The following is a 13,807-nucleotide window of genomic DNA, read 5'->3' as shown; positions in this document are numbered from 1 at the left end:
AGGAAGCTAAGACAGTACGACGACAGCGACGAGGACGGCACAAAATAAATAAAAGATTAAGGGTGGGTTTAATGAACAAAAACAAAGACTCTGCTGGCCCTGCATGTTAGTTTTACATTTTAATGCATTATTAGGTAGTTGTATCCTTGATAACGACGTGAAATGACCAACGTCGAGGACCACGTGAAGGTAATTGGACAATCGCTTCTAACTTGTCTTTTAGTGGATATTGTCCTTACTTAAGCCTCCAATTGCTGCACTTTTAAAGTGCTTTGCTATTATCTATCCTTATTATTTACTATTATTATCAATATTACCAGGAACAAGTTGAAGTTCTAATTGCTTTGAGCGAAGTCGTAATTTATTTAAACTGGTGTTAATACTTCTAAAAGATTTAATTACATTTGTCAAAAACCAACGTGAACTTTGTGCTTCTTACATAATCTGCTATCAGGCGTCTTTTTTCTCAGGGAGAGCGCGTACTTTTTGCGTCCTTCCAAAAAAAAAGAGCGGCTGATCGCGGGTTAGTTGCTGCACCTCTGACTCGTAATGAAATGGGCCACTATGAAGTTCACTTTATCATCTCTGTGTGCAACAGCGAGGTCTTACAACTGAAATGCTTGACTATTAGCATCGCTTAGCGCAACAGTCCTAAGGAAGTTCAGCCACGCCCTAAGAAGAAATGGTCAAGTCTGAAGTTGTGAAGAGGCAATCAGTTTCTTTTGATTTAATTGGGTTAAAAAAGAATCAGTAAGCGTAGTGATTCACAACCATAGACGATACTTTATCACTTTTGTCATTTTAGCGTAAAACGCTTTGAATATGTAGAAAATTCGTAAAATGATAAATCCCGGTATTCAGTGAACATTCATAGTAAAACAAGAGAGTTTTGAAACAAAGTGTTAGCAACAGAACATACGGCTCTTGTTGTTTCGGGATGTTACGTTGTTCATTTAAAGAAACTGTTAGGTATAACATGCTTATGACTAAGGTGTAGCAGCCTATATATGTAAGAGTTTGCTTCATCAGATCTTAAAAACTAAACCTCAAGTAAATAAAATGTAGGGTAAGTAAAATCGGTCACCCTGATGCGTGGTTTATTCGAAAACCTCCAATTCTTAGTTTTGCAAATGGCCAAGTTTAGCCTGTAAACTTGCAAGAGGAGTCATGGCAGCCATAGTAGGAAGCTAAGACAGTAGGACGACAGCAATGAGGACGCTGCAAATTAATTAAAAGCTAATAATGGGTTTAGTGAACAAAAACAAAGACTCTGCAGGCCCTGCACGTGAGTATCACATTTTAATACATTTCTCGGTCGTTGTCTCCTTGACAACGACGTGGGATGACCAACTTTGAGGTCCACTTGAAGGTTATTGAACAATCGGTTAAGATTTACCAACTTGCAAAGTTTTCTTCTAATTTGTCTTTTAGTGGACATTGTCCTTACTTAAGCCCGCAATTGCTGCACTTTAAAGTGCTTTGCTATTATCTATCATTATTATTTACTATTATTATCAATATTACCAGGAACATGTTGAAGTTCTAATTGCTTTGTGCAAAGTCGTAATTTATGTAAACTTGTGTAAACGCTTCTAAAAGATTTAATTACATTTGTCAAAAATCAACGTTAACTTTGTGCTTCTTACATATTCTGCTATCAGGCGTTTTTTTTTCTTCCGGGAGAGCGCGTACTTTTCGCGTCCTTCCAAAAAGAAAAGAGCGCCTGATCGTGGGTGTTGCTGCACCTCTGACTCTTAAGGAAATGGGCCACCATGGAGTTCACTTTATAATCTCTGTGTGCAAGAGCGAGGTCTTACCATCTCAAATGCTTGACACTTAGCATCGCTTAGAGTAACAGTCCTAAGGAAACTAAAATGGCTTATTTCTCATTTACAACACTTACAACACTGACGTAGGACTGGTGACGACCCTTCTCGTATTCATTTATCGTTACTTTATCCGTTCCTTTCCATAGAAATTTAAATAATATTCGGTTCAATTCTTGGACGATTCCCTTTGGAGCCGGCAGAAGCGACAAAATATAAACAAATTTAGGAATGATTAAGGACTTAATAACTGTCACCCTCCCATAAACAGAAAGACCTCTTGAAGACCAGAAATTTACAAGCTTTTTGACGCTGTCCAGCCTCTCGATAAAATTCTTTTCATGCAGTAATTTAGTATCATAAGAATAGTACACCCCAAGGGCTTTGATTGGTTCGCCGCTCCATTTAATACCAAAGTGTGTGCAGACACGAATTTTGAAAGACGCATCCCTCGTCGCTACCACCTTATTTCACGTCTGCATCTCAGCATATTTTCTTTGAATCATTTGGAGTCCCCCGGAAGAGAGAGAGATGAGTTGGTAATTTAATTAGGAGGTCTTGGGTTCGATTTTCAGCATAGTCAGAGTTTTTTCTCTTTCATTCTTTGGGCCCATGTCTATGACTTAATAGTCACTACCCCTTACACAATGATAGCAGGAGAGTTTGAGGTAACAAGGCGAGTCCCCCATATTTGGCCCTATATCCCGATTAAAATTATTTGAATTCCGTGTCATATTGCGTGGTTACTTCAAAGACGGCACCTTAGTCAGTTGGTGTGAAAGTACACCGCACGGTCATGGTAACCACTGTGACAGGTAAAAACAGGAGGTCATCAGTAAAAGCTTGCTTCTCCTATTCAAGTTCTGCGAGCCAACCTTTGCGCGCATATTTCTATTTTTCGAACGCCAGGAGTTCTTGTGCTTTTCACGTAGTGCTTAGAATGGCCAATCAGACTAAATTTATTACTTGAGTCTCCTGCTAAGGGGTTAGTTTTAAAGGCAGAGAGCTACACGCAAAGGTTGACTCAAGGTTATAGTGCATAGGGAGGCTCGTAGGCGCGATAAAAATAACCTTCACAACACGGACGCGATTTAAAAATAGATTTCAAGTAATTATCATGGGGAACAGGGATTCGCTCGCTGGAAGTTATTGTTTCATGCCTAGAAAGTTCGGAAACCTGTAAAAGATTATGAGGCCACAGTCAATAAAATCACAGCACGGATTGGATACGAGTTATTTGGCTCCAACTATCTTCTGCGCCACATCGCAAATTGTGCGGCAAGTAACATTTTCTTGCAGGAAATTGTTGAGTGGAGAGTTATAATAATATTTTGTAGATACCGAAAATTACTTGATACCCTGTCTATATACAAGGACAATCTTGTCGTTGATAAGAGCCTTCCTTCAATCTTACAACGTTATAATGACATCTGTCTCTAATAGAGACGGAGAGAAGATACTGATTCACCACAAACGTGTGCTCTGTGTTGCGTTTTATTTATCTTTGTTAGCTTTAGGTTCGTATCAAGAGGTTTAGTATAATTTCTGATGCATCTAAGAGAACATCCAGTTTCCAAGAAAAAAACTCGGTCGTATAAGTCTTGTAGATAATCACTTTCATAGCAGAGAAAAGAGGAAACTTGACTTTTTTCATATTCAGTATTTTTCAGTAAACCTTGACCAGTTTGTAGGAACGTTTTAGAAATTCGTTTTCTTAGAATGATCACCCAAGCTCCAAATAATGTAGGCCATATTTTAGTCCATGCACCGAATATACCAATTCAAAATTATAAGTAAAGAATTACCAAAACTGGCTTTGTAGCCCTTGTTAATGCTTCGTAAAAAAGAAAATGTTTAACTTAGCTTAACTGAAATCCAGAAACGTTATATATGCATCCAAGTTACAAAGTTGAAACAATTGCCCATTCGATAGAGGATAAATATCAAAACTACTTCGAAGTTTAAAAGCCCATGTCCAGCACACAGCTCCTACAAGGAAACGGAAAAGAGGGTTTGATGTCAGACTAGAAGTATTGATGTTATAAAAAGACTAAGTTGAAGCTGAATAGACGGACTTTTCAGCCTTATCATTCTCTACTGATGTCATACTTTGGGAAAAGCTCTGAGGACTGCCACTTGACAATTTGCACCTGCCAATTTGGCAGCCGAGGAACTTTTGAATCCAATTATTTCCAAATTAGACAAGCATGTAGTCCTGTTATCTATTAATTATATAGCTTCCAAAAACGGTTTGTTCTCACTGTTAGAGGCGAGTTAAAACCCACAAAGCTGCTTTAGGACGGTGCCTACTATGCTTAATGCGCATACGTTCTGCGCATCTCGAGATACTAGGGTTTCCTATCGGTGATGCTTACTAATACAGGGTAGTAGACTCTGTCCTTAAGTTCCCTAATACCTGCAACCTGATTGGCCAATACAAGGTTCTTTTATTTATGTTGACATTTGATTGGGTGATGAAAAGTATCCAGATTTTTCTCAAATTGGACGGTTTGTTCAAAGTTACGCAACTACATATTTAAAGGAAAGGTTACGTTTATGCAAACGCCGGCCGCGTAGCACATATTTTAAACAGAGTTAACTGAATAGTGTCATGTGAAGTGCTGATTGTCCTTGTGTGGGCCCATTTCCGTCTGTGGGGCTGACTTTCACATGGTTCATATGGGATTGAAATCAGCACTTCACATTACACTCTATTCAGTTAACTCTGTTTAAAATATAAGTGCTACGCGGCCGGCGTTTGCATAAACGTAACCTTTCCTTGTATTTGTACATGTTCATTGCCGTGACTTTAACATCTTCACTTCCCACGGCCTGCTCCCGTCTGACCTTGTAGCTTAGTCGGTAGAGCGGCGGAGATCTAACCCGAAGGTCGTGGGTTCGGTTCCCACCCTGGTCAGAGTTTTTCTCTGTCCTTGTGTGGGCCCATTTCCGTCTGTGGGGCTAACGCTCACATGGTTCATATGGGATTGAAATCAGCACCTCACATTACACTCTATTCAGTTAACTCTGTTTAAAATATAAGTGCTACGCGGCTGGCGTTTGCATAAACGTAACCTTTCCTTGTACTTGTACATGTTCATTGCCGTGACTTTAACATCTTCACTTCCCACGGCCTGCTCCCGTCTGACCTTGTAGCTCAGTCGGTAGAGCGGCGGAGATCTAACCCGAAGGTCGTGGGTTCGGTTCCCACCCTGGTCAGAGTTTTTCTCTGTCCTTGTGTGGGCCCATTTCCGTCTGTGGGGCTGACGCTCACATGGTTCATATGGGATTGAAATCAGCACTTCACATTACACTCTATTCAGTTACATATTTAAAGAATGACATGTCCCCTTTAACCCTTCCCTTACTAAGAGTAATACTTATCAATTTTACTCTGGCGGACACCAGACGATTTTACTCGTCACTGGAAGCTGCTTCAAGGGTGAAAAGGATAACAACATCTAGGTCCACTCCAAAACTGTGTCCCCTTTAACCCTTCCCCTACTACGAGTGGTACGTATAGATTTTACTGTTTAACGCCAGACGATTTTACTTTTTATTTTTTAAAAAAAATACGTAAAATATTCACGCATCGGTCTATTTCTCTGAAATTTTAAAGGATGATTGGCAACGAATAAAGAGTTTTTTTTTACAATAACCAAAGACTCCTGTGTTTAGCATAGGAATTCAACGAGAGAAAATTCGATAAAATTTGTTGTGTGCGTGATGTTTCCTCTGTTGAGGTTATGCAATTTTTTGACAGAGAAGTAATTAAATTACCAAAAAAAAATGGACTGACAGGTCTTTGAAAAATCTTTATTTTAATCTTTTATTTTAAAGAAAACGAGAAAATAGCCTTCAATGGCCAAACAAAATAAAAAAGGAAGTCAATAAAAAAAAAAAAAGCTATTGACTTCGCAGTGGCCCCCATCCAAGTACTAACCACACCCGAAGAGGCTGAACTTTAGTTGACACTTAGACTAGCATCGACGATTGTGACCTTTGTGTTAAGTTCGCACGTATCTTGCCGAACTTTATTACTTTTGAAAGGAAAAAAAGCAAAGTAACTAAACCCGGTGTCTTGCCGTCATTTTGTCACAGATGCATCCTTTGTTTCGCCGAGTTGTTAGTATTAAACACGCAAGGTAAGTCGATCACAGGCAGCCGCTAAAATCGATGTCACTATGATTTTGCGATTTTACTTGTACAACCAAAAGTACGATAGAAAAATTGAAAGTAACAAAAATCTCCCAAAATAGTAACTTGTTATATTCGTGGCAGATTTTGTTGGTGATGGGAAATTGTTTATTCTCGATCGACACTTCCTAAAAAAGTTCCTTCAGCTCTTCTTAAAAATATATATATCAGTTTATTTACTTTTGCGTCAACATTTGTTTTGCATAAAGTAGGCTAACAAGATCTGCATCTCGCTTAGTTCGCATGTTCGTATGTTCCTGACCGGAAGCCGCTTAATTTTGGCTTCTCCCGTCCAGATATTAAACCCGCCGGATAGAGCTTAAAGCGGAAGTACAACTGAAAGCCGTTTTCACGCCGCTTAAAATCGGTTTGATGGAAACATCTTGTTGTAAATTTATTGGGGATTTTTAGGTCTATTCTCCAAAGAGTAGTAGAATTTGGAGAAAGAGGGAATAGTTCAGACTAGATGTAGTTCAAAATACATAATTTGCAGTTAAAAATGGTCATCATGTCAGCCTTGAGACCAATGTTTCTCGATTTCCTTTTATTTTCTTTAATCTTTCTGGGTTTAGTATTTTACTGAGCCCCATGTCTTTTCAGAGGGTATTTACCAAAGACATCTGCCGATACCAAACAATACTATTAGAGCTGCATATTAATGTGCAAGGACAACTTGAATCTCCTGAAAAAAAAAAAAAAAAAAAAAAAACGCTGCTCAGTTGACAGTTATGAATAACAAAACAAAACAAAAAAAACACTGCCAAGTTATTGCATTACCACAAGTACGCAATGCTTTCCTATTTCTAAAAAGTATCCCGTATCTCCTCAGTTCTTTTTACCTAATTATCCCGTATCCTGATCACTTTTCGGCCTTTTGGCAAAAATTAGTTTTTCGGCCAAGGGCTACTGTCAAGTACCAATTTACTTTATAAAATGATTAGGATAATACGCGCCTTCTCATTGGTCAATAGCTCTGTTTAGATGAGAGTATGGAAAAAAGGCCGTGATATCACGCGAATTTTGATTCGCTATGTATTGTCACACGCGCGTTTTGATTCGTTTTGATTCTCCCAATTTCCCCGAGTGTTTAGATGAGGCTATGGAAACACGGAAAAAAAGTCCTCTATTGCTTTGATAGCATTTCTCAAAGATAGAGCTGAACAAAAAACTATCAAAAACGAAACTGTTCTGTGCCTGCCTCGTACGGCCCTGAAAAATGTACCGTTCAAGCAATAGAGGACGTTTCCCGTGTTTCCATAGCCTCATTAAACACTCGGGGGAATTGGGAGAATTCTCGACAGTTATAACTGTCGAGAATTCTCCCAATTCCCCCGAGTGTTTAGATGAGGCTATGGAAACACGGGAAACGTCCTCTATTTCTTAAACGGTACATTTTTCAGGGCCGTATGAGGCAGGCACAGAACAGTTTCGTTTTTGATAGTTTTTCGTTCAGCTCGGGTGTAGGACCATGCCGAACTCTTGTAGTTGCTGAGAACTATTTATTACTTGCAGCTTTTGTTGAGTTTTTAATCAATGATAAAATTTTGGCGATTTGAACCCGGACTGGACTACTGGATTTAAGCTTTTTGCTTAACGAGATTTCAAGTTTTTGTGGCACTTTTGGTACCAAAATACTCCAACACTGAAGTCAAGATTATGGAATTGTAAAGGGACGAGCTTAGACTGGGCAATGGAACACGCAACTACGGGATTTCAGATTTTTGAGCATTGAGCAAAATTGAGTACAAATGTAGTCTTTTTGCCTTCGCCAAGGCAGATTTGAACAGTTTTCAAGGAACAAGTTTCTTTTTGTCTTTTCCACGGCAGATTTTCACAGTTTGCAAGGAGCTAAACCAGGATTACTTCGAATACAGGCTGATAATTTGTTGAACTGTGATTGTAATAAGTTTTTCGGAAGATTTATAACTGATCTTGTAATTTTTGGATGAACGGAATTAAGGAAGCAAGTAAACCTGTGGGATTTGAATAGCCTAGCCATTTTAAAAAATAGAAATAATAAGTAATCCAGTATCCTGAGAACCCCTAACAGCGCTTCGTTGTTTGCATGTGCAAATTTAGTAACATTAATAATAAGTGTTTTTGCGACAAACAACTTCAAGTTAAATTACAGATTGATCTTTCTGGTAATATCTCGCCATTTTACGAAGTTTACCTGTAGTAGAAGTTCACTGTAACTGGACAATTTGTGTTAACTGTTTGTGCATCCCACGGATACGCCCCTATAGGCGTCTTGTTATTCTTCGAAAGTGGTCTCCTTTTTGTATTAATTTCATACTTTATGGTGTCTACTTTGCTTCATACACGATTTAAAAATCACACACTTTTAGCCGCTTGCCAGATGCTATTAATTGTTGCAATTTACATACGCTAACGATAGCAGAAAAGGCCTTTATACCTAAAGCAGTTAACCCCATTTGCACCCACATGATTGGTGGGGTCCTGGTGAGACAGGTTGACAGTTGTAATTGACAGGGACCCAATAGTTTATTAGATCTGATAGGGTCTAAATTTACAGTAGTCTTAGGATACCCACATAAAATCTGGCATAATAACTTACAATGTAACTTATAATAAACAAAAACTTAATAGACCTTTGCCTTAGCACAATATATATTTTCAGTGATCAAGAACATTGGCACTGTCAGTAGAATTTAGCAGCCCCTTTTATTTTAAGTATGGTGATTAAATTAAACATGATGCTTATCGGCTTATATCTTACCGTTGTTGCGAAAAAAAAAGCCTAAAATTTGTTTCTTTCTATGCTATAATTTTAATTTTAAAAACTCCTGCAATCCATTGCATACCAGATATAGTTTTACATTTCAAGTTCATGGGGCTAATATTTTGCCATGTATACAGAAAACACAAAATTGCTTCAGGTGTGGCCAGGGCACATGCTACTATAAAACTTAGTTCTTTTAGTTGTTGGCTTTAATTAATCTTGTCAGTACATGTGTTATTTAATCAATCGTTACATTTTAGTGCAATGCTATGTTGTTTCGCCTTCAGGAAACGCAATGCTTGCAGCTGTTCGGCTGAAGAGACCTTCTGTATTAATGAATGAGCATACCACAGAAGACAGGAAGTGGCACCTCCTTGAGAAGATTAGGGGGAAAAGCATTCTCAACTAGAGTAGTTAAAATAATAGTTAGATGATAGTTTATCATAAGAAAATAACACAAACAGCGGTGATAAACATTGTATTCAAACGTCAAGTTTTATAAAAAATGCATTTCCATTATAATGCCTATACAGAAATGGGTTCAGAATTTCTGACTCTGAAAATTCAGAGTAACTGTCCCTTATAGTGCCTAATGCCCCACAACAAATGAGTTGACTACCTCAGTCATGAGAAGGTCTGAAATACAAATTAATGCCACTGTAACACAAACAAGACAAGCAATGACACGGCAAACGTTTTATTCACTTTTCGAAACTCACACGAGTAACACGAGGCTTAATCTACAACTGTGCATACCCAACCCAACTTGGGCTCTGGCCCCACACTACACCGAAAAAAATTAAATTTTTCAATGTTACTGTTTGACACTAATTCTTTCATGACGAAGATTTAAGGTTGCATGGAACAATTTAGGTTTGGAATTACCCAATCTTAATGTTCATTACCAAAATGAACTGAGTGTTCCATGGGACTCTCTGTAACTACATGTACAGCTGCATTGCCAGTCCCAGATCAAATCAAGCTCATTTTATTTTGGGTAAGGGTTCCCCTTGAGTGCATGAATATCGATCCTCTTCATGCACCTGGAAACTTATAAAAGATTGTTGAAACTATTATAAGCTTACTTTCAATGCGATGAACCTTTAATAATTAATTCAAAATCTATTTACCTTTTGTTCTTGTCTCTCTTTTCCTACCCAACTTAACGATGAAACCTTGCTGGGTCTTCGCAGCTCCAGATGTTGTCATAGCTTCCACAACAAGGTTACATGTACTGACAGGGCATACTATAATGACATTGAATGACATCAGCCGATTCAAATTCACGCGAACAACCATATCAACTAATTGTCACTAACTTCTTTGATCACATTCTAGTGGAAAGAAAGATAACTGTAATGAACGATGGGGCAAGGCATCCAGGAACAATAAAAAGGGACGCTCAGATGAAGTACACTTTACATGTATCCTAGACTGGCCAAGGGTTGCCATGCACCATTTTTTTTTTAAATTAATACCTGACATTATTTGTTGGCGGAATAACCGAACAAATACTACAAACAATGTTCCTACAGCACCCCTAAAAACAATGGAGGTGCAGGTGATCAGGATCTAATGAAAACTGAGGTTTTTAAGAGGTGCAGAATGACTAAAGGGTGTATACCAATTTGTGGTTCCCCTCTTATCATGTCACTATTTATAGCAATGTACTACACTCATAGGTGCAGATAAGTTTGCTACTACCATCTCATGTACCAATGCCTGTAACATGGTCAGCATTAAGCATGTCACCCCCTCTCCTCACTCCCAAATGCAAGTAAAATATAAAATAGGTTACTATTCAATGAAATAAAGTCAAGAAATTGAGAAGAATATTAGACAAGCATCATGTCCAAGCTTCATGGCTGAGTGATCCCATATACTTGAGTTCTTTGGCAAAATGTACCACAAAATTGTAGACCTTAGTGTGGGATCTCCAACCTTTGGCTATCTAAAAAACTTTCTGCTCTAACTGGACCACCAAACATTCAACTGACAACTCCCCGCATGACTTCTCCTGCACTGACTTTTTGGTCTTTGAGGCTCCCTTTCTCGCACAATGAATTCACCTCCTGAAATTCTCGCCACACATCTTTACCAACTCTAGCCATAGCAAACACTTCACTTAATCCTTTCTTCTGTAATGTAATTTTAAGGAAACAAAACCAAATCAAGTTATTAGAAGGCAAAAGAGAAATAATTTAATGTAACACTCACAACATCATAATCATTGTGAATTTCAAATAATTATAATGTTGAATGTGTGCATTGTGTGCTACTTCAGTGCCTGTGCTGTAAAAAGTTTGAACTCAAGTGTACCGCTAGTTCTCGTCATGCAGCAATCACTTTGTTAAACAAGTTCCAAAGAACTGTCAGTAACTAACAGTTGTATTAAATAACAATTGATATTCAATCTAAGGCTCCAACTTTGAAACTAATAATAACTTGCAACTGCTCACAATTAATGAAAGCTATGATAATTATGTACAATTATTAAGAAGAACACAAGACGTTTTTAGACTGTAACATACCTCTTTACGCAATATACGAGAACAGTCATCCCTCCATGATGGGCCTGGATTTGGTGGATCACCAGAAACATCTGCACATCCAAATAATTGCATGCGACATCGTTCAACCTGTATCAAATGAAAACATAATATATTGTTTTTATATCTCAAAAATATGAATGCAGAAATGTCACTCAAAACAGGATCAAAAGACAAAATAAAGCCAACACAGTAGTGACTACCATAAAACCTACAGTCGGCTCACATAGCAGAATATTAAACAACGGCTGCACTAATATTTGTTCCTTTAATTTGCTTCCAGTAGCTGATGCCAACCCCTGCATAGTGATTTGTGTTAACTGCCTATTATTTAAATCTGGCAAATACATGTAGAGTTTGATAATAGCCACAGGACAATCAATACCCAAACAAGGTACTCTTTCCTTTTTCCTTGTGCAGGCAGCACTTTCAGAACCGAATTACAGCCTCCACAACTCCATTGCAACCCCCCCCCCCCCCCCCCCACCAAAAAAAAAAAAAAAACATTTAAATGCACATACACATATTTAGAACTATAAATGTGCAGTTAGAGTTAGAAAGTTTTGAAAGTTGGTCTTACCTCCTCACTGTATGTAATTTCATGTTGAAACATTGACGATTGTTGATGCATAGCTCCAACGTAAATGGCTTGTTCATTGCTAAGCCCAACGTAAATTCTGCACATTCTCCCAGCAAAGTGCGGGTTGTTGGGTTGCCTTTCATGCCTTTTGTGGCCAAAGACAGGTGTGTTCCACCAAGGACTTCATAACTGTAGGAATCTTTGTCCTTTAATTTCCATTCTTCTTTGTTTGATAGTCCCTTGGCTACCACGAAAAGGGCCCCATACATAGCTCCCAGCTGGATTTTTTCCATTTCACCTTGCAGACTGTACATGAACTCATTGTTAACCCTCCTAAATTGCCTTGTTTTTGTTGGTAATTCTATGTCACCAATTGGAATGAAGTGTGCTGTAGCTACATGAAAGCCGAAACAAAAATTGGATGAACATTGAGTAGACATTTCAGGGATACCACAAACATCCATTCTTCCTGAACTACAGGTAAGTGTGAATTCCAGAAAAATGCATGAGAAAAACCAAATGGTTAAGAAAATTAACACTTGAGGGCTTCCAATATAATAATCGTTCACATCCTTGTTTCTCATGATACAATTGATATTTTAAATATAATAATATTACAAAAAAATTAGGATAGTACATGCCCTCTAATTGATCGATAGGTATGTTTAGATTAAGAGTATAAAAACATGGTTGTGACAACACACGAATTTGGATACGTTCAAGTACTGGGATAATTTTCAATAATTATGCTTAACTCTCTCAAATTCTCCCAACCCCCCTCGTGTTTATACGATGCTATGTGAACATGGAAAAAGTCCTCTATTGCTCAAGTAGTACACAACAATTGTGTTCACGGTTTTTGGTTTGCATATAGCAGTGTTCTCCCTAAGTTTTAGCTCAGCAGGTACATGTAAGGGACAATTCCTGACTGGTAGTTTTTTAAAATGACTCATACAGTTTTAGTAAACCTTCAAGAGGTTGCAGGTGGTAAGAACTGTTGCTTGAGGCCGTAAATTTTACTGGTTACCACCTGATAAGGAGAACACTGATATAGACCCCTTTCTATAACTATCTGGAACTACCTGCTATCCAAATGACTTTCAAAGTACAGTTCTCCCCAAAAGCCATTGACCATTTTCAAACCATTTTCAAACCAACTTATTTTTGGTCTGATCCAGCCCAAGGTTAACAAGATTTTAAGACAGTCTCTGTTGTATTGCGAATTCTCAAAATGGAGGTCAGTCAGAACCTTTTTTTGATCGTAAATGTCCCGAATACTGCAGCTGCACAACCTACGTAACGTTCATTTTTGGATATTATTAAATAAACATCAACATTGATCTACAAAATCGTCAAAATCCCCAAGACCAATTTTAAAATATTGTATTTTGTAGATATGCAAACACTCTGACAAATTTTGGTTTATTTTCATCCAAACTTTTGATGGTAACTTTCTTCTGGAGGCTAATCAGTGGCAATTCCTCTGAGAACGAGATGCTTCCGTCAAGCATACACTGGGTTGCCTGTGGTACGTGTTACAGAAAATCAGAAGGCACTGAATTGTGTGGTATTGAACTACAGCATTCCAGTCTCTGAAGAATAACAAATAAAAGAGAAGCGAGAAACATTGGCTTCTGGGCTGACGTGTTGATAATTTTCAAATTCCCTCACAACTTCTTTTCACCACAAGTTTAAGCATGCCCTCTGAGCATCTGACAGCTACAATAGTTTGCTGAAGTTATCCCCGTTTGGCAGGGTTAGTATCTGGATGGGAGACCAAAAACAATATACCCCTCAAAACAGAAGCATTGGACTGAAAATTCTATTTTAACGCTAACAAATGCAGACCAAGCAAGGAACTGATTTTGTTAGCTGGCTGGTTTTGCAAAACAAATATTGATGCAAAAGTAAA

General features: G+C 38.1%; 1 protein-coding gene across 1 annotated transcript; it reads right to left on the bottom strand.

Moving 5' to 3' along the window:
• Positions 1-10,754: 10,754 nt before the first annotated feature.
• Positions 10,755-12,031, bottom strand: LOC137988720 (uncharacterized). Its single transcript, XM_068834692.1, has 3 exons — positions 11,896-12,031; positions 11,298-11,405; positions 10,755-10,904 (listed from the first exon to the last, which is right to left on the bottom strand). Exons 1-3 carry the CDS (start codon positions 11,998-12,000, stop codon positions 10,755-10,757), a joined length of 363 nt encoding a protein of 120 aa, XP_068690793.1. The 5' UTR covers positions 12,001-12,031.
• Between the last annotated feature and the right edge of the window lie 1,776 nt (positions 12,032-13,807).

Source organism: Montipora foliosa, unplaced genomic scaffold (assembly GCF_036669935.1).
Source record: "Montipora foliosa isolate CH-2021 unplaced genomic scaffold, ASM3666993v2 scaffold_425, whole genome shotgun sequence".
Classification (NCBI taxonomy): Eukaryota; Metazoa; Cnidaria; class Anthozoa; order Scleractinia; family Acroporidae; genus Montipora; species Montipora foliosa.
The sequence above is the reverse complement of the archived record's forward strand: the minus strand, read 5'-3'. Positions and strand labels throughout refer to the sequence as shown.

Excerpts from the sequence above, each read along its gene's own strand:
- LOC137988720 (XM_068834692.1), bottom strand. The coding sequence starts at position 12,000 with ATGTGCAGAATTTACGTTGGGCTTAGCAATGAACAAGCCATTTACGTT. Across the intron at positions 11,406-11,895 it reads AAATTACATACAGTGAGGAG|GTTGAACGATGTCGCATGCA; the intron begins GTAAGACCAACT and ends CATTTGATACAG. Across the intron at positions 10,905-11,297 it reads CTCGTATATTGCGTAAAGAG|AAGAAAGGATTAAGTGAAGT; the intron begins GTATGTTACAGT and ends ATTACATTACAG.